Below are 22,052 nucleotides of genomic sequence, written 5' to 3'. Positions count from 1 at the left end.
GTTTTACGCGTTAAATTCAACTTCTTAATGCAATAATATTATTCTTATTATTATTATTATTATTATTATCATTATTAGCGCATGTACATAAGTAGTTGTTGCCATCGTTTTGCTCGGTGAAAGAGAAAGAAGGAAAAGAGGGGGGAGAGAGAAAGAGAGAGAGAAAGAGAGAGAGAGAGTGAGAGAGAGAGAGAGAGAGAGAGAGAGAGAGAGAGAGAGAGAGAGTGTGTGTGGAAACTATGCCCCCTTTCGAAGTTTCCAAAGCACGATCGAACGTTAAGATCTTGAGCACGCTCGAACGCTCACAAGAGAAAACGTGAAATGACACGGCATTGTGCAATTCCATAAAGTAACAACCGAGTAAGTACGATCGAACATTCCATCCCGTTCATTCTGACGCGAAAAGAAAGTAAATGCAAGCTGCATGATGATATATGATGACGTATCGGCAAGACATTTCCCTCTTCTACCATAACCATTCATTCTACCCCAAAAAAAAAAAAAGAAAAAGAAAAAGAAAAAAAAAAAAAAGAAATAAGAAAAAGTAAAGAAAAACAATAAAAAGAAAAAAAAAAAAAGAGTGTCAGCATAATATTTAAATATTAATCGTACAAAAGTTTTTAAAGGATTCTAATTTCTTTCAAATATTCGAAACGTCAAAAATGACAAATTAATAATAACATCTTCAAGATATCAATAATAGCTACAACATAATAATTAATAAAATTAAGATAATATATATGGACAAATATGCATGATGTATGCATCAAGGGATTTCAGAAAAAAAAGGGGGGGTGCAGAGTATACAATATTTAAATTATTATTAATAATATCAATGTGTATGAAAGTAATTCTTTCTTTCCGTTTCTAAATATTCGAAAAGTCCCAAAAAAAAAGAAAACGTTAAATCAATAAACATTATTCGAACTAGAACAAGTCGTATAATCATATAACACAAATAATAACAATAATAACAATAATAACAATAATAATCAATAATAATAATAATAATAATAATAATAATAATAATAATAATAATAATAATTAACATAATATATGCGAGGAGGCGATCATAGAAGAGGAAAGAATAATTATTGATATATAAAGATCTATAAAAGCGATACATGGAAGCGCATGCATTTACTGGCCGGTGGATATTAATTAAGCCACGTCTCGCACGCTTTGCGGGGCATCGAACGGTTGACTGCTCTTGTCTCCACGGATAATGCCAGTGTTTATTGCGATATTGATTCGTTAGCATCATAGTCGTCGTCGTCGTCGTCGTCGTCGTCGTCGTTGTCGTCGTCGTTGTTGTCGTCATCGTCGTCGTTGTCATCTCTTTATGAGAGAATACGACGAGGTTTAAGCATAATCGTCGAGAAGAGATATATATCTCTTTTTCTGTCCCACAAATGTCTCCTGTTTTCTTCCTCGACTTTATCCACCGGTAAACAAACGATACGAGATATTTTAACAATTCTTTCCGCGTTTCGTCGTTTAGTATTACTATCAGCAAAGTAAAGGAAAATTATCCATACTAGTCATCTTCCTCTTCTGTCTCTCTCTCTCTCTCTCTCTCTCTCTCTCTCTCTCTCTCTCTCTCGTTATTTTATAAGATTCGTCACGTAACTTCAAGCATATATTACACGATAATCGGAGCTAGGATTATCATCATTTGTCGTTCCGGCATAAAAAAAAAAAAAAGAGAGAGAAAGAGTGAGAGAGAAAAAAAGGATTTATCAAAAGATATGTCTGCTTAAGAAGCAAAACACGCACAAGATGAGATTATACCACTTTGCATGATGACACCAGATGACTCCAAGTTTTATTATATGTTTTATTAGTTTTTTTCTTTTTTTTTTTTTTTTCAGTTTTAATCTCACGCATATTAGTAGAGTTTTATCCCAATTTTAATTTTAATATGAAACTCGTAGATCAAGACGAACTACGTCATTAGACATTAAAGTTTGCCGCTATCGTTCTTTCAGAGGATTTAACGTTGTGAACGAAAGACAAGAGAAAGAAAAAAAAAAGAAAAAAGAAAGAGAAAGAAAAAGAAAAAAAAAAAAGAAAAAAGAAAGAGAAAGAAAAAGAAAAAAAAAAAAGAAAAAAGAAAGAGAAAGAAAAAGAAAGCACGTCATTTGTAATTCCTATCGATACGGAGGGAATCTAAGTAATCATCTAGGTGACTCTTCCGTTTAATTGAACAAACACCTACTTCGTAGAAAAACCCGATACGATTGATATGAATCAACGTGAGAAGACCAATTCAGGAACATCCTACTTTTAAAAGATTGTTGTAAAAAAAAAAAAAAAAAAAAAAAAAAAAAAAAAAAAAAAAAAAAAAGGAAAAAGAAAAGGAAGAAAAAAAAGAAAAGAAGAGATAAAAAATTTCGAAATGCAGGCCTACGCGTTATCGAATAATTTTGTGTTACGTCTAGGTTTTGCTCTCTTATTCGACAATGATCAACGATGATATCATCCATCCAATACTCCGTACGTATAACATTCGTCCAACTCAACAGCCGTCGATATCCTCGGCCTACGTGACATCATCGGTCTACATAGTGAAAGACCAAGCGAGAAAGAGAGAGAGAGAGAGAGAGAAGATTCGTATGTTCCATTTGATCGCCCAACATCGTGGCCTTCGAAAATAGATTTGTTTTTACGAGCTGTAACGAGAAAAGCAAGCCGACATTCGAAAGTGAATTTCGTTTCGTCGATCATCACTAATAAAGGAAGCTTTATTTCCTTCTATTAGCTAAAGCGATGGGAATGTCTATAGAATTGGGGGAAAAGAAAAAGATAAAAAATAGAAAAAGAAAAAAGGAAAAAAAATTCATTTCTCAATGAACTCACGAATTGTACTACAATATGTATGGAAAAAAAAAAAAATGGAAAGAGATTATGTACATATATATATACATACATATATGTATGTTCTATACACCGGTTTAACATCGCCCGTAGGAACGATAGGATTTCGGGCAAAAAAGAAAAAAAAAAAAAAGGAACCTCATGCTTATAAACTCTGCCTTGCAGATGGTACTAACGAGTGGCGTCATCTTCTATATAAGATCTGACGACAACGACATTTACCCCCTGACGTTCGCCCCCGAGTCTAAAGTGCATTTACGAGTTTTTCATTTTTCCCCGAGACTAATACAGAGTCGATCCAATTTATTTTTCTTACCCTTGCCTTTTTTCGGAATCTCTCTCTCTCTCTCTCTCTCTCTCTCTCTCTCTCTCTCTTTCTCTGTCTCTCTCTTTCTTTCTCTCGTTCTTTCTGATGTATTTTTACAACGATTTAATTAAATGAAATTTATATATCGATCGTTATGCACATATTTATATATGCAAATAATTTATTAGTATATACGAGACGAGAAAAAAATTTCAAAATAATATTAAAAATCGAATTATCTATTCTTTTCTTCAAGACTTTTTAGAATACTTTTTTTTTTCTTTTTTTTCTTATCTACAAGCCTAATAACTTGTTTTTACAATTTGATAAAAAAACAAAAATTAGCCCGAAATGTCTTCGAAAGGGAATTAATTGATCTTTAAAGTCATTTAGAAAATTTTGGCTCTCGGCAGTTGAAAATTTTTGAATCATCCTGTATATATGTATGTATGTATGTATATATATATATATATATATACACACACACACACACACATATATTTGTACATATATTGAAGTATATAATTTTAATATCGCTTTTTTATTCTTCTTTATCTTTTCCGAAAATGCCAATTAAACGAGTATAAGATAAAATTCGTGATATTTTGGTCGATTGTAAATTATCGTAAACTAATACGAAACGCTTCGCTTCTCACTTCCGTTCTTTCTTATTCGTCAATGCTCAAATGACGTAACAATCTCGGATGATAAAAATGCGCATCATGAAATCACCGATCATTGTCATAGTCTCATCATCCTGATATATTCTTTTTATTTCTGGACGTTTCATGGCCGTCACGGTATGATTCGAAAACCTGGTGACAAATGTTCGTACTATCTTCGTAACAGCATGAAAAAAAAATAATCCTTTCTTCTTTTATTTATTTTATATATATTATTATTATTATATATATATATATATATATATATATATATACCAAGTAAGTATAGCAGATATGTATATTAGTTATTAGGTATGTATATAGTAATTCTAATGATAGATGTAAAATACGTACATATACGAAGTAATACATATTGATAATTTCATCTGAAAATGTATATGTATATATATATATATATATATATATATATATATATATATATATATATAAAAAGAAACAAAATGAAACAAGAAAAAAGCAAAGTAAAAAAAAGATACGTATAACCGCAATTGGCGGTAGCACCGATTATCACAGTTATTTCTTGATTGTAATTTTTAAATAAAATATCAAACATTTAATAATTCCGATAAAGGAATTTGTTTAAATCGAGGACACTGATCTACGATATATTGGAATTTAATTACTTATCCATCTACTAGAACATAGAAAAATAGTCAAGTTATAATAATAATAACAATAATAATAATAATGTCGAACGTTCTCAAAATGACAATTTAACGACATATATTTTTCCTCCACGTCTTGGGTATAGCTAAGAGAGTCGGCTTTTAAATCGTCTATTAAATGATTACGAGGCACGAGCATTAACGGTAGGAATGTAAAAGGAACGCAAGCGAAAACACCTCTCTCGATCGTCGATCCTCGATCCTCGATCGTTGATCGCTTCAACGTGTTGCCGTATTTAACCCCATTGGACCTTCCGCAATTACACGTTAAAAGAAAGAAAGGGAGAGAGGGAGAGAGAGGGAGAAAGAGATAATTTAACCTGTAACCAACTACTCGTCCCTCCTTTTTCCTCGCAACGCAATTTTTTAATCTAACGCTTGTTAATCTAACACCTCGCAATCTCTTTCGAGACTTTCACATATCCTAACGCAACGCGACATGCCATACATTCTATTTCACGATCCTGTATCTTGTTAGTTTGATAGATCTTACGATTATTAAAACATCAAATAATTGTATCGTTTCAAAGACTGACATTTCCTATCGTTCTTTAAATATTATTAATTAATATTCGAACGATCCGATAATCCAAAATATTACATTGTATATAACCTTTTATTCTAAGTAAACTTTATTTATATCCTGCACGAAAATATAATGGGTTATCTCAAAATTTTTATAACATCTTGTTCGTTCGTATAATTCCACGATTATTATTAACGTAAAATTTCATAGAAAAAGAAGGAAAAGAAAGAAAAAAAAAAGAAAAGAAAAGAAAAGAAAAGAAAAGAAAATGAAACGAGATAATTTACCTCCCTTAAAATATCACGAATATTAATCTGTCGTCGTGATGCTCTTAATATTCTTATTCTATGGACATGTTTAAGATGTTATTATAAAATTCGAAAATGGACACTCTTATGGCATACATAGTACATATATATTATTCGAAAAATATGAAGGGACGGTTTCTTTGACAAGTCGATGAAAACGTTATTGTCGTAGTAATTTTAATTAAACGAATTATGCTAGCAGAGTGTCGTCCATTTATCAGACAACGTGTAGCTAAAGAAGAAATGAGAAGAAGCGACGAGTCTGTTCTCTCTCTCTCTCTCTCTTTCTCTCTCACTCTCTCACTCTGTCTCTCTCTATCTATCTCAGACGAGAGGATGAGAGATACCGTGTCTGTTAAAGGTAATGACAAAGACAGTGAGATAGAACCATTTCGGTGTCTCCTTTAATAACGGTACCGCTATCATAGAGACGTAGGTAATACTTCACGACTTCAAAGCACATGGATAACTCATGGTTTGATGGTGTTGTACAGTAGAAAGTACGGTAACCTAATTGAGAGGGAGCAAAAGATAGAGAGAGAGAGAGAGAGAGAAACGTATTGTATAAAGGATAGCTTTAGATTCAATACCTTGTTCGACCTATTCGATTCCTCTTTAATTCGTTGCCAACGTTCTATTTTCACGCCAATTTGATGGCGAAACGTAACTAGCTAACTGTAATTGCTTTGTTTCAATTGGATTACTTCTAACAACACTCTTCTCTCTGACTTTTCGCGATTCACATTAGATCTTAATTTCGTTTAAATGTATACAAGTATATATATATATACTATATATATATATACACATGACACAACAACTTTAATAATTCTTCTTAAAATGACCGGAATAGAGCGACAAATACTTTTAATTATCGACCGATGAATCATCGTGCGATTAAGCTTTTATCGGAAAGTTCACAAGGACGCTTATTTACTTTGCCGAAGGAAAGAGAGGAAGAAAAAAAAAAAGAAGGAAAATAAACGAAGAAACGAATAAAAAAAGGAAAAAAAAATGGAGCGCATTATGCAAACTCAAGGCTCGCAATTTATGACGGGGAAAAAAGTGAAGAAAACAAAAAATACAAAAGAACGAGTCGAGCGATAAGAAAAAATAGAATATATGGAAATAAGTTATCGTCCTGTGTTTTACGTTCAAGAATGACGAAATAGAGTTCATATATGTTCATATGTCTATATACACACATATATATGCATACATGTATGTATGTACGTATATATATATGTGTGTTTTATGTGTTCGAACTTAAATTCTCACATTTCACAGAGTAAGAAGCAAGTTGGTAAAAGGGAGGGGTAGGTTCGTGACCTTGTATATGTAATTACAACAGACGTAAATCGAGTCAGAACTGAGTTCGTGGCAAATGTTAGCAGGCAAAGACATTATGAAAGGGCAAATTGTGACCCAGTAACGTGTATGTCCGACGTTTCAGATGTTTCTGATAAATGAAATTTCTCCTCGATCCTCTGAAACGCTCGATATGTAGAAGCAGTTTTTCTTGGACACTGCATAAACCCTGTCTGAATATATTCGGTCAATGAATGATACGATCAGAAACTCTCGTCAGTCGAAAATAAACTTACTATATATGTGTATATGTATATATATATATATATATATATAGTATATACAACTATTATACGAAAATTCTTTAAAAATGTGTAAAGGTCTCAATTTGAATCATTCATAAGCATTGTAAGATATTAGAATTTTATTATCTAAAATAATAATCAATTAGGTATCTTATAAAGAAATATTAGATAATTGAATATCGTACCAAATTTCAAGGACACAAGAGAAACGACGCCATCGATTATTAATTGTACGAACTGTAGTATGAAAATAATTGAGGAGAATGCTCGAGAGATGTATATATGTATGTATCTATGTACGTTCAATCAAACTCGAGTAATTAAATGAGAACACTCTCCTACGAATTGAAATCATCCTAATCTATCATTCACTCTTCCTACAATTTCGTAAACTTTCTCTGAAGAAGATTAAGTATTAACGTTTCGAAACACACATACATGCAAACACACGTAGATACGTTTCTCGTATATATCGAAGGATATATCGAAGAATTAAAATATAACTAGACAAGAGAGGAAACTATCAAAAAATAATCTAGGCTCTTTAATCTCGATAAACGAATACATACATACATACATACATACATACATTTATTCTTATCGATTGAATTTAAAAGGCGTTCGAATTAATAGCAATCAAACTCTTAGCCAATCTCGAAGAAAAGGCTACACCGTAATAAACGTCTAATTGTTTTCATAAGACTCTCGAAGACTGTGGGAACACAAATATTTGTCCTTGGACTATCCAACGAGATGAAAGAATTTATTGCATTTAACCCAGTGACGGGAAAAAGGATTGGCGCTGTATATTATTAAACCATATATGCAAAATTTTGCATATGTAAAGAGAGATAGAGAGAGAGAGAGAGAGAGAGAGAGAGAGAAACAAAGGCAAAGTATATTGTAAGTAATCATTTGAGAGTAGTGTTGCGTTGCTCGATAACGACAAACCGGCTTTTGCTCTTCTCTCTGTGTCCTTCCCTCCCTCCCGCCCTCCTTCTTTCACTCCCTCTCTTTCTTCCTTTCTATCTTTCTCTTTTGATTCTGAAGCCGAAGAAGGAATCTGTTACATTCAGAGAAACTCAACTGCATCGTTGTCACCGTGACGTAGGGGCAATTCTCGAGGTCGGCGTTAGCTGCTTATGCGCTCCTTGTAATTAGAATGAGAACACGGTGACTGAATACTCAATGAAGGAGAGATGTACTTGTGCCGGCAGATAAAACAAGAAAGAGAGAGAGAGAGAGAGAGAGAGAGAGAGAGAGAGAGAGAGAGAAACATAGAGGAAAACAGACAGAAAGAGAGAGAGAAAGGGAGTCGTTAGTAGTCCGACGACTTGCCTCGGTGACTGGCATTCCTCCTCCTTGGTAAAATGTCCTGCCCTAACCCCACCCCACCCTCATTCATTCCTCTCTCTCTCTCTCTCTCTCCCTCTCTTCTTTACGAATCCTCTTTTTAACTTTCACATAGAGAGATAGTCACGAAGAGAAGAAGAGCAGACTAATTTTCGGCTCACCCTTTTATGCGCTCTCGTTAGAAAAAAGAAAAAAAAAAAAAAAGAAGAAGAAGAAGAAAAAAGAAAGAAAGAAGATAGAAAGAAAGAAAAAATAGAAACGAGGGATGGATAACGATTACCCGCTGAGGCGACAACACTTTTACCTCTTATATCACCTCGAATGCACACGACCACGGCTAATTACATAGAGAACCTTTTCTCTCGAACCTTTTTCGTTCCTCGAAACTCTCTCTTCCTCTCTCTCTCTCTCTTTGTATCTATCTATCTATCTATCTATCTATCTATCTCTCTCTCTCTCTCTCTCTCTCTCTCTTTCTCTCGAAACCTATCCGGTAAGCCATTCTTCTCTTCTTTCTCACAACCACCCACGCTTTACGACGTAAATTCGAATCTTTTTTCCACGATTTCCACAAAATAAATATTTGGAGAGAGAGAGAGAGAGAGAGAGAGAGAGAGAGAGAGAGAGAGAGAGAGAGAGAGAGAAATAAAAGTTTTAAAAAGCTTTTGAAAAGGGACTTTCAATGATTTTATTATTATATATTCTTTTGCTTGGATAATAAGTCACTGATCGATTGATCCAATTCGTTTCTAATTCTTTATTTTATCTTCTTTTCTTCTTTTCTTTATTTCCTCTTTGTTTATCCCTCCAATATTCTCTCATTCATTTAATATTCATTATATTATTGTGATCTTCTATTCTTTCACTTTGTAATTTTTATCTTGTTTTTCTTTTACTCCTTCTTTTCTTTTTTTTTTCTTTCTTTTTTTTTTCGTAATATTTCATTACATATGATATAATATTATCATACTCGTCTAATTAAATAATCGACAAAACAGCAGATATGTAAATGGAACTTTTAATAATTTTATATATATTATCGACTGGTCTAATTCGTTTCTAATACATATATATATATATATATATATATATATATGTATATATATAGATATACATTTTTTTTCTTTCCCTGTTTCTTTTTTTAATATTTGTGATCTATGATCTGACTCGTTGAATGTATCATTACGATATGACAAGAAATAAATAATGTATATAAAAAGGGAATAAAAATGTATCGACGGTAGGTTTTATAATACACGAGTATTACTTCCTTCCGCAATAATAATTCATTGATAATAACTGACACTGACATAATTCAATATTCACGATAATAGAATTACATAATGTTAAAACACTCATCGATTATAAATGCATTAAAATAAAAAAGAAGAAAAAGAACGACAAAAAGACAAAAGAAAACTGTGAGCTTCGACAGTATCAACGAAGTGCAGGAAAAAGAAAGAAAAAGAAAAAGTAAAAAAAGAAATAGAGAATAAAATGTCATAATGTACGTGTACGCGCATATGAGTCATGTTTAAATATTTATCACGTAAATGTTTTTTTTAAAATAATAGAAACAGCCGATATCTCTGAAAATAAATGGTCTTCAGTCCAGGTGTCCTTCCATTTAATAGGAAGTCTGTTGTGCGCAGTAAAAAAAAAAAAAAAAAAAAAAGAAAAAAAAAAGAGACAGAGAAAAAAAAAGAAAAGACAAAAAAGATGAAGAAAATACGAAGTAGATATAGATCGAACGAGATCGTCGAGAAGATTTTTCTCGGTAGGGACAGATGGCGAACAAAAATGGAATGTGTAGGTAGGCCAAAACCAAAGCCAAAGAAGAAGAAGAAGAAAAAGGAAAGGAAATAAAAAGAAAAAAAAAAGAGAAAGAAAGAGAAAGAAAGAAATAAATTCTATGAACTAACTCGATGCGTGAAATTCAAAAAAGAAGAAATAAGATAATCACAATTTTAAAAGATCACATGCTTTTGAGAAAATCTTTTACTTTCAATCCCTTATCATTCTTTATGATTTTAACAATTTTATATATATATATATATATATATATATATATATTCCTATAAGATTATCTACACATGTTCATAATATATAATATAATTTAATTTCTACGAAACAAAACAAAACAAAACAAAACGAAAAACAAAAAAAAGAACTTTTCGATAACATGGAAAATTACATTTATTTATTTATTTATTTTCCATTTTTTTTTTCGCGGTTATCTCAGATTCTCGCGTGCATTTAATTCGCAATACGACTGGAACGACTTGAACGAATCGACTTCGGAAGAATCCAGCGATGTGGGCTGGGTGATGTCGATGGCGTTGGCGATGGCAATGGCAATGGCAATGGCAATGGCAATGGCAATGGCAATGGCGATGGCGATGGCGATCGTTAAGGGACACATAACTCAAACAAAAATCGATGTGGCACGAAGGATTGGTTCTTCGAAAGTACCGGATGCGTGACCGGATGCGGACCGATCATTCCGTCGTACTATCTACCTTAGGTTAAACTTTCGTCTCTCTCTCTCTCCCTCCCTCACTAATAACGAAGGTAAAGTATCTACGTACTACTTATGTGATACACGTCTATGAAAGGTAGAATAAATGAGTGAGTATATAACTATAGTATGTATAAATGTAGTATTTGTATATGTATACTTATTGAAGGTAAGAAAGAGAAAAAGAAAAAGAGAGAGAGAGAGAGAGAGAGAGAAAGAGAGGGACATCGCGTGGGCCGTGAGAGCTCGTTAACCGATGTCATTCTATCTTTCTCGCTCTCTCTCTCTCTCTCTCTTACCTCCATTTTTTTCTTTTCTCCATTTTTCTCTTTCGCTTGACACAAAATACTATTAGATTGCCGAGCAGATAACGATTCGAAATATTACCACTCTGATTCTCCCTTTTTCTCAATATATATAAGGATACACGGATTTTTATTTTTCTTCTTTTACGATTTTACTCTCCCTCGTCCCGCTCGCCCCGACCGATTACTCTCATCCTTTCAATTAATTTTCAATCGAGAAGTATCGTCAAAAGCAACGCTAGTCTCATCGTTTAAATACGAACGCATATTCAACGCTTTAATCAATTCTATTGCGATAATCATTTTCTATTAATTTGGCGTATGACTAATATATAAAATAACACGTAGTTAATTACGTCTATACATAAATATTACATATCATGGTGATAAACGATTCTTACTAATTAAAAAATTTGTTTATCCGACCGATAAAGATTTCTTTTTCTCTCTCTCTCTCTCTCTCTCTCTCTCTCTTCACGACCGATCGAACATCTCGATAATAAATTAGAAATTACGTAAGAAACTCTAATACTTTAAGTTCGTTCTTATTTATAAGTCGTGCGATATTCTGATCAACGAACAAACATGAAAATAGGTGAAAGAGATAGATGTATGGATGGATAGATAATAGAAAGAGAAAGAGAGAAGAAGAAAGGGATATGAAGAAAGCACATATGCGTTGCAACAGGCGTAAAACAACACACGTCGATGATCGTCCAACGAGTCGAGCATCACGGCGTTAACCCGCTCTAAAAATATCTTAAACTACAGAGATAAGACCGAAACTCTAAAGGACGATGTTCTGGTGGGCGGTTTATTAATGGAGCTCGGATTACTAGAAATCAAAATGATTGTAGGCGTCGGTGTTAAAGATCCTATAGAACACTATACAGCCGATTTAAAAAGTATTAGAAATGATGCTTCCTCTCTGTCTCTCTCTCTCTCTTTATCTTTTTATCTCCTTATCTCTTTATCTCTTTTTCTCCATTATGAAAATAATATTTATATATATATATATATAAAAATCAAAAAAAATGGAGGATCTAATTCCTTCTAAATCCAATTAAATTCAATCCAATTCGACATTCAATTCGACATTATATCATTACGAGAGAGAGAAGACGAGAGAGAAAGAGATATTTTATTTTTGTCTTTTAAACATTATTATCTTTACGTTATAAACATTTCATTAGAAATGTTAACTAAAATGAGAAGGAAAAAAAAAAAAGAAAAGAAATAGGAACAAAATGGACGACCTAGTTCAACCCGATTTTAATCCAATCCAATTCAATTCAATCCAATGTTCCCTTTTATCGTGTGAGGATATATATATATATATATATATATATATATATATGTATATAAAGAAAGAGAAAAAAAGAAAAATGGGAAAAACCAGGAGAAAAAAACAAAAAGATAAAAAAAAAAGAAAGTAAAAAATCAGATTAAAAATTTTCAAGAAAAATAAATCGATGATCTGGTTCAATCTCTTAAAAATAAACGAACAAGCGAGAGTATAAAATATCATTATTATCATTATTATTAGATTTACGTAAATGTTTGTTTGAAGAGTCTCGATATCACGATGGCTATCTCTGACCATATATATATATATATATATAATATACATATATCATATATATTTTATGTATATATATGGTATATATTGAAAGCATTCCCTCATATGCTCGACTTCTTGCAAATAAACCGATGCTCGTAAATCCTCAGTTGGGTTGGAGCCTTTTCAGTGAGTCCGGTGTCTATTAAAATTCCGGGACGACAGCTGGACGGCACGGTTAATGATTCTTAAATTACACCGCCCTATGTATTTTTCTAATACAAATGTTGTATCAACGATCGATAATAAAATGCTTTCACGATTGAAACGTACGATAGAAAAAGCATCAACGCATATGTACGTAAATAACTATTTGTCTCGAGTATTATTATTTATTATTATTATTATTTATTTATTTATTTATTATTATTATTATTATTATTAAATATTATCTAAACGTTAAAATATAAATACCATTTATATCTTACAATTACATGCTTAATTGATATTTATTATATAAATCATATCTATAAAATCGATCAGCGATTTTAATATCTCCTTCGTTCTTTTTTTTTTTTTTTTCTTATTCTTTTTTCTTTTTCTTTAAGCAATCATATATACATATATACATATATAACTATTATAATTAAGTCATAATTAATTATTTACAAAATAGTTCCAATTAATCATTAGATAAAAATCCAAATCATATACAAGGCTTTGATTATATTTACAAATGGTATTTATAAAAATAAAGAAGAAGGAAAAAATAGTTGCAAATTATTATTCAGATATCTTTAGAATATCTTTTTCAAATGTACGCGTCCAAAGCTTATCCGGAACATGGAGATATAAAGAAAAAAAGGAAAAAAAAAAAAAAAAAAAAAAAAAAGAAAAAAAAAAGAAAAAAGAAGTAAAAGAAGTATGTCACCAGTGAGAAATACAAAAGTGATAGTTGGAAATTAAGATGGAGAAACGATCGCAGCTGTGCAAATCGACGAGATATATAAGTCTAATAAAAAGGAAAAAAGAGATAGAGAGAGGGAGAGAGAGAAGAGACAAAGAGGAGTATTAAAAAAAAAATAGAAAGAAAGGGAGAAAGAAAAATCGAAAAAAAAAATAATAAAATACAATAAAAAGAATAAATAAAGAGAAAGAATCAACGATGAGCTATGAACGTCTTTCTCGGTTGGAAACGTAAGAGTTACGACAGCCGCGGACACACACGCTCGGCCTAAATACGAATTGGGAACGCCGCAAGCAGAATCGTGTCTCGGGCTGCTGTCCTCTTCTTCTTTTTCTTTCTCTTTTTCTTTCTCTTCTTCTTCCTCTTCTTTTTCTTATTCCGTGTTGCGGTTCTGCTCGGAATAAACGTGCAGCAAGACTTTGTCGTCGTCGTCGTCGTCGTCGTCGTCGTCGTCGTCGACTACGACGACTCTTAACAACGCACATGCCATCGCAAAGTCTTCTTTGTCTTTCCTACGACCTTTCCCTTAGACAAGTCGTGTCACGAAATCGAACGATTCGTTGCCGGTGGTGGATATCGCAAAAAAGCTTTCGCGATGATCTCATTTTAACCGCTAGAAGATACATTCTAAAGAGAAGGGGGGAAAAAAAAGAAAGAAAAAAAAAAGGAAAACAAACAAACAAACAAGAGAGAAAGAAAGAGAGATGATGTTCGTATACAAACTACGTGTCGATTTCAAAATGTGATGTTTCGTTCTTTTTTTTTTTTTTTTACTTTCTTTCCTTTTATTTATTTTACTTTTTTTATTGGTCTTTCCTTCTTTTTTCATTCTTTTTTTTTTTTTTTGTTTTTTTTTTTTTTCTTTAACTTCTTTTTACTTTTTTTAAAGATAGTACCATACGGAAGTTTATATGAGTTTACATAAATAAAAAGAAAGAAAGAAAGAAAGAAAGAAAGAAAATGTGAGTGAGTAGAAGTCGGTCGATACGACATGGATTTCGTAAGAATCTTTATCATTCAACGTTCCATGGCAAAAGTCAAAGGCGGCGGACGCGTCGGTTTCGAGTAATACAAGAGAGAAGATAATCAAAATGAAAAAGAGGACAACGAGCAATAATTATGATTTCTCTCTCTCTCTCTCTCTCTCTCTCACACACAGACACACTCTCTCTCTTTCCTCCTCTTTGATTCTCTCTTTTTTAAAACATTTTATTTAGCCACGAAAAAGAGAAAGAGAGAGAGAGAGAGAGAGAGAGAGACAGAGAGAGTGGTACACGTAATTAGAGATTAATCGTTCGCTAATTTTACTTTTGAACTTCGGCACACTTTAGAGCTCTCGCGTTTTACTACCGGAGGGGAGATAAGATTCTTATGTAAATACGTAACATGCTCTGGCAATGCTTTTATCTTGTACATACTCCATTCAATGTAGCAGAGAGAGAGAGAGAGAGAGAGAGAGAGAGAGAGAGAGAGAGGAAAAAAAAAGAAAAAAAATAGAGAGAGAGAGATCGTAGAATCAAGAGATCGAAGAAGAATCGTCTAATTTTGTTTTCCCTTCTCTTCTCTTTTTCTTGGCTTTTTTTTTTTGTTATTTTAAGAAGATTTATAAAAGAAATGATAAAAAATAAAAGAAAATTAAATTTATAAAAAAAAAAAAAAAGAAAACGAGAATATCCTCGGAATTCAAGGGAAAAAAAAAAACGAAAAAAAAAAAGAAAGAGAGAGAGAGAGAGAGTGAGAGAAAATTTGAAGAATGATGCACGGATGGACACCAAAGTGGCAAACGCGTGTGCACACATGAAATATATATCCATGTCCAAAATATCCAGAACTCGAGAGCTTCGAAATCGGTTAACGGTGTACTACGGGTTTATAAGCTCGACGAGACGAGTGGTGTCGCATTTCTAACGTCGTTTCTAACGTCGTTTTTAACATCATGACTGACCATGCGATGCAGGTACATATATATATACATATATATATATATTACACGTAACATACACACCAAATCATCGTTCGAGAGACAATCTTAGAAAATTCTTAGAAAAGAAAGAGACAGACAGATATGGATAGATAAATAGATAGATAGAAAGAGAATGAATCTTCTTTCCGAAAGTTTTTCTCATGCGGGTTGACCTCCCATATGCCGACATTTTCTCCCCCACTCTTCTGCTAATAAAGCTCAATTACTTAATTAATGGGTTAAAGCGAGGATACAAACGTGACGCAACCATAGATAAAATATTCGTAAAAGTTACGTATCACGTTTTATATATGTCTAAGTCTGTGATAATTTTATCCCACTTGATAAAATCTATCTGTCTATCCTTCTCCGTATATATACATATACAAATAGATACGTAGATTTGTATATATGCATGTATGTATGTATGCATGTATGTATGTATATATGTATTTATGTATGTATGCATGTATGTATTCGACCTAAAAATTGAAAAGAACTGAACGATGAATCGCGGGACCCCCTACGAAATGTTAGTTATCGAGAAAAACTTGACCCCCTTTTTTACGCGCACGTCCTTCGCACCTATGAATATGTATGCATGTATGTATGTATGTATGTATGTACGTATGTATGTATGTATGTATGTATGTATGTATGTATGTATGTATGTATGTATGTATGTATGTATGTATGTATGTATGTATGTATGTATGTATGTATGTATGTATGTATGTATGTATGTATGTACGTATGTATGTACGTACGTATGTATGTATGTATGTATGTATGTATGTATGTATGTATGTATGTATGTATGTATGTATGTATGTATGTATGTATGTATGTATGTATGTATGTATGTATGTATGTATGTATGTATGTATGTATGTATGTATGTATGTATGTATGTATGTATGTATGTATGTATGTATGTATGTATGTATGTATGTATGTATGTATGTATGTATGTATGTATGTATGTATGTATGTATGTATGTATGTATGTATGTATGTATGTATGTATGTATGTATGTATGTATGTATATATGCATGTATGTATGTATGTTAGTATATATGCATATACGTATGTATGTATGTGCCGTTCCAGTAGATTTTTTATTAGCCATGCTTAAAGTAATCAACTGGTTTTCGTTATTATTATCTTTCGTTATTATTATTATATTTCGTTTCTTTCTTTCACTTTCGCTCGCATAATAATAATAATATTAATATTAATATAATTGTACTCATTTCATTTGTACTTTTTCCTTTCTTAATGTATATACATAGTATAATAATATTATATATTTTTATTATGCGTTAAGTTTTTTTATTATATTAGATCGGTGCAAAAATAATTGCAATTTTTTTACTCGATATGTAAAAGTCGCAATAAATAATGATATACATTTATTTTATATATGTAATACCTTTTCTCAATACAATATTATATTTTTTATTCTACTTAATTGAATTTTATTTTAATTTTTAAGAAAAACAGGGAGAGAGAGAAAGAGAGACTAATTTAATTTTCCAATGAAAAAGAAAAAAAAAAGGTATGACTCTTTGTAGCCTATAATGTCAAAATTATACGATAAACATTTTTCCATTGAAATATAGTTTCCCTCTTGGTCAATAAATAATTCACCTTCGGCTTATATCGAAAGCGCGAGTAGTTTTAAAACGTTCATTTGCATACGAATTTTCAACGGGTTTGTTCGACGCGAAAGCCGAAGCGAAAAACAAACGTTTCAAGGGAAAAGACGGGGGTCCTTGTAATGCCTATCGCATTACGCAACACGACGATGGATGTTAAAAGCAACTCTAACACTAGTACGAGCACATATATACGAGGTAACACATGCGTGATTATGTCTTCTCACTTTTTCTTTTCCTTTTCTTTTCCTTTTCTTTTCTTTTTGCTTTCTTTTCCTTTGTCAATCGAGAAAAAAATCAGAAATCAAAGAAACCTATCCCATTGTATATCTTAAAACAAACATATTATATATGATTCGTTCTAAAGATGCAGCATGAATCTGCATCTGATTCTTATGTACAATAAAAAAAATATAAAAATAAAAGTAAAATAAAAATTGGCATATTTGATCTGTTTCCTTTTTTTTTCTCTTCTTTTCTTTCTTATTTAAACGCAAAAAAAAAATATATATATATGTAATTTCTTTTTTTTTTTTTTTTACTTTTTGTAATTCAAATAAAATAAAAATATGTTAGAACAAATGTGAAGATCTTCAAGTTCTTCACGTTCACGTGAACGACGTGATCGATTAGAAGAGATTTAGTATATATTTTTGTCACGATAACGACATTAATACAGTTACATTGAATAGTCCTATCAAAATCACGAAGAATCGCAATATACGATATCATAATTTCGAATCACCAAGTCAAATCGAGCATGATTATATCGAAAACTATCATGCGTATAAGTACGTATGGACGACTGATTCCCCGATAAAAAGGGAATTTCCGTGGTATTGCTCTTACTTTTATCAGAGCTTATCTATCTCTATATATATATATATATATATATATTTTGTGCATTGAACTAAAGAATTTTATATACGATAATATTTTATTACGTTTTAATTACGAGAATCTTATTACAACCAAGACAATTTCTTTATTTGATAAATGCCCAACTAAAATTCTTATTGATGAATCAAATAGAAATCATATTCATGAGAACAAAAGTTTTATCAAACAACAAAAACCTATACGTAACTCAATTATAAAGAGAGATCACTTTTTCATGAATCCATAAAATTCACGATATTGAAATTCATGAGGATATATAACGAAGCTCTCGAGTCAAAAATTATATCGACGAGATAAATGTATGCGATTCGATTAAAAAAAAAAAAAAAAAAAAAAAGAAGAGAAAGGATCACCTTTTCATGAATCATAAAAATTCATAATTGAAATTCATCAGAAAGAATATGACAAATTTTATCGAAGAAGCAAAAAAGAAAGAAGAAGAAAAAAGAAAGAAAGACGAAAAAAAAGAAGAAAAAAAAAAAAGAAAGACCCCCAAATGATCCAATTATATAAAGAAAAAAAAAAAGAAAAGAAAACACAGATTAAAGTTATTTCCTCCTATCACCATCACCACCACCACCACCATCAGCACCACCACTGCCGCGCCGCCGCCATCACAAATTTTCTATCTTTTAACGCATTTATAAGAACTTATCTACTGGTGAAAAAGGGCTTCGTAAGATTTGTTTGCTTCTAATCTAGGCTTTGAGAGGTTACGTTTAGAAGATGTGGACTACTTAGGATGATCGTCACGTAGGAAACGAGTTGGCCCTCGTTCGGTGGCCCAACATTATAAGAAAGAGCCGCTCCTATTATTAAGGAAAAAAAAAAGAAAGAAAGAAAGGAAAAAAGAAGAAAAGAAAAGGGGAAAAAAAAAAGAAAGAAAGGAATATATAACGTTCCTCTTGGCTTTGCGTTGGGAGACCACGATGTATATTTCCCCCAATCTCTCTTTCTCTTTTCACCGAACGAAACGAGAAAGAAAAGAGACGAGAAAAGGAGAGAAAAGAAGAGGAGAGAAGAGGAGAGAAAAGAAGAGGAAAGAAGGAGTAAAGAGGAGGGAAGAGTAGAGTTTAGCAAGGATATCCCAGCTTGGATGTTGCTGGCTAGCGGGGCAGCAGCAAGCAGGCTGGCCAGTCATCGGCCATCGGCTTCACCTTCACCTCATCCCATCAAAGCATCTGCGGACTCCCGAAACGCGGTACATTGCAGCATCCTTCTTCTCTTCTTCTACCTGAGACCGATCTAGAAAGAGAGAGAGAGAGAGAGAGAGAGAGAGAGAGAGAGGGAGAGGGAGAGAGAAAAAGAGAGAGAGAGATGGGACAAGGCATTCTCTCCTCACCTGGCCTCCTTCTACCTCTCACGTACCAACTCCATTATTTTCCTTTATCTTATTTTTCGGTCCATTCAGCGAGCCGGCTATCGGCCAGTATTTCTCTCTCTCTCTCTCTCTTTCTCTCTCTCTCTCTCTCTCTCTCTCTCTCTCTCTCTCTCTCTCTCATACCTTTCTATCTTTTGTCAATCGCGCGAACCTCTCTTTCCTCCCTCTCTCTCTCTCTCTCTTACTCATCGCAATTCCCTTAAACATGAATGGCACTGACGATGAATCGCTCTCACTTTTTCGTTCCTTTTCTCGTCACTTTTTTTTCCTTTTTTCATTCTCTTTCCTTGGCTCTTCCAACCTTCGGAAAGAGAGCGGGACAAGGGAAAAGGAAAAAGAAGAAGAAGAAGGAAGGAGAGAAAAAAGAAAAAGAAGAAAGAAAAATACAAGAAATCGTAAAGTCTCTCTCCTCGTCTTCGGTGTGTGGTCTTCGCTCGTTAAAATAATGCACAGGAAAAGATCCATAAGAATTGATCAAATTAAGAGAGAGAGAGAGAGAGAGAGAGAGAGAGAGAAAAAGACTAGAGATTTTACGATGGTCATGGTTACTTTGATCATAGAGAAATTCAACGTGCGTGTCCCACCTACTCTCTTCCGCGTAGGTGTGCACATTGATGATGATGATGACGATAACAAAAAACGCATGTAAGCGCATGCGGAAAAGCAATTAAGCTTCATTTTTTTTTCTTCCCTTATAAGTAATTGTTCGTTCCGCGATGTTAAACGATCGAGAAAACGATATACAACACTCGAACGAACGATGAGCTAACACCATCATGTTGATTATCGTGCACTATGCATTTCAAACAAACTTCGAGCTACATGAATATGTGGTGGGCTTGATGAATTATAACGTTACGTATATATGTATATTTACGAATCAATCGTAAAGAAAAGAAACGATACTAAAGAACGGAAAAAATTTTTATTGTGAATTTATTAACCCATTTCCTCCCTCAGTATCCCCTTAGAATTGACCTCGTCGGAAAGTTACGATTATAAATCAAGTATTTCCTATCTCTGAAATTGTGTAATCATTCGACATTATAAAATCAAATATATTGCTGTCCTTCTTTTTTGTCTTTTCTTTTTTTTTTTTTTTTTTTTTTTTTTTCTATATAATAATATTTATATGAACTAACCTTGAACGATGAGGAGTAAAGTAACCAACGCGATCGCTTTGACGTGCATCCTTTTAATCTTAATTTTCCTCGAGATGAAGGATCACTGTGATCGATGACGAATTAATTAAAATGTCAAAAAAAAAAAAAATATATATATATATATATATCAAAGAGAACCGACACAGTGGCACTTGAGGGAAAAAAGATGAAAAATAAAATTTAAAAAAAAAGAGAAAAGAACGTTTCACAAAACTCAGGCCTACGTTCGTCTCGTTATATGATCTTAAATCGTTAATCGTTAACTTTTCGCGAACGTGGATGAGTATCTATATCTTGAAATCGCGTCGCGAAGGTTATTACACTGAAACAGGGGGAATCGAACTTATCCACCGATTCGAGGTGGATACTAAATAGAAACTGAGAGAACGGGCGCGCGTGGTATCCGAAGAACGACGGCGGAATCGCGCCCCCGGCTTTTTACGGGGACCTGCGCACTGCGATTGCGCGTCGGTCACGCCGATCAAGCGCGCCGCCATGCGTATAACCGCGAAAATCGAATTTTCCTTTATCCGCCTTTTACGGACCTATGCATCTATATTTCTATAACGTTTATTATTATTACTATTATTATTTTTATTATTATCCTTTTCTTATACGAATATATGTGTGTGTGTGTGCTATTATAAATATGAATAAACAAGCAATAGTCGAATAAATTTAAATTAAAATTTAATTAACCAAGATATATCGTTGGTGTGAATAATAAAACGTTATATTATAATATTCTTTCGAGTGAAAATTTTTTTTTTCAAATATGCCTTATAAATGGAAATAATAATAATAGTCTGTAGAATAAATTTTAAATAAAATTAAGATACTATATATTATTAGTAATTAATAATATATGATTTTGAATAGATAATGATTTGTTCTTTTTTTTTTTTTTCTTTTTTTTTGTGAAACGAAAATTCATTAATAAACGAGTTAACTCTTCTTAAGGCTATGATTCCGTGAATCAATTTTTTTTATCGCATGATCGACGTAATATAACACGATTAGACGATGCTACCTGCCTAACACTAACTTCGCGTTATGAATGTGGAGTTATATCTACGAACGAATGCACGTGACTTGCGTACACCCGTTCGTTGGATGCTAACTTAAGCAGAAGCTCTTCTTCATTTCTTTCATTCATTCACTTCGTCAACATTTCTAACCGTTCGAACGTGCTAAATGAATAAAGGTGAAAATGATATTTCCTTTGGTGTAAATTTACTTCGTTAAATTTAACTGTTTCTCCGTTAGAGTTTCAATGAAGTAAGAGAAAGAAGAAGAAGAGGAAGAG

The 22,052-nt window shown here is 32.6% G+C and overlaps 1 protein-coding gene across 1 annotated transcript in view; it reads right to left on the bottom strand.

Moving 5' to 3' along the window:
* LOC118451477 (neurotrimin) overlaps nucleotides 1–21,144 on the bottom strand; it is a 69,309-nt gene extending 48,165 nt beyond the window's left edge. Inside the window, exon 1 of the mRNA XM_035888087.2 lies at nucleotides 20,726–21,144. Coding sequence (XP_035743980.2) covers nucleotides 20,726–20,774 — 49 coding nt within the window. The 5' untranslated portion in view covers nucleotides 20,775–21,144. The remainder of the gene's footprint in view (nucleotides 1–20,725) is intronic.
* Between the last annotated feature and the right edge of the window lie 908 nt (nucleotides 21,145–22,052).

The sequence above is a fragment of the Vespa mandarinia genome, chromosome 2 (assembly GCF_050613455.1).
Source record: "Vespa mandarinia isolate Hongniang chromosome 2, ASM5061345v1, whole genome shotgun sequence".
Classification (NCBI taxonomy): Eukaryota; Metazoa; Arthropoda; class Insecta; order Hymenoptera; family Vespidae; genus Vespa; species Vespa mandarinia.
This window is presented reverse-complemented; position numbering and strand designations above follow the sequence as displayed.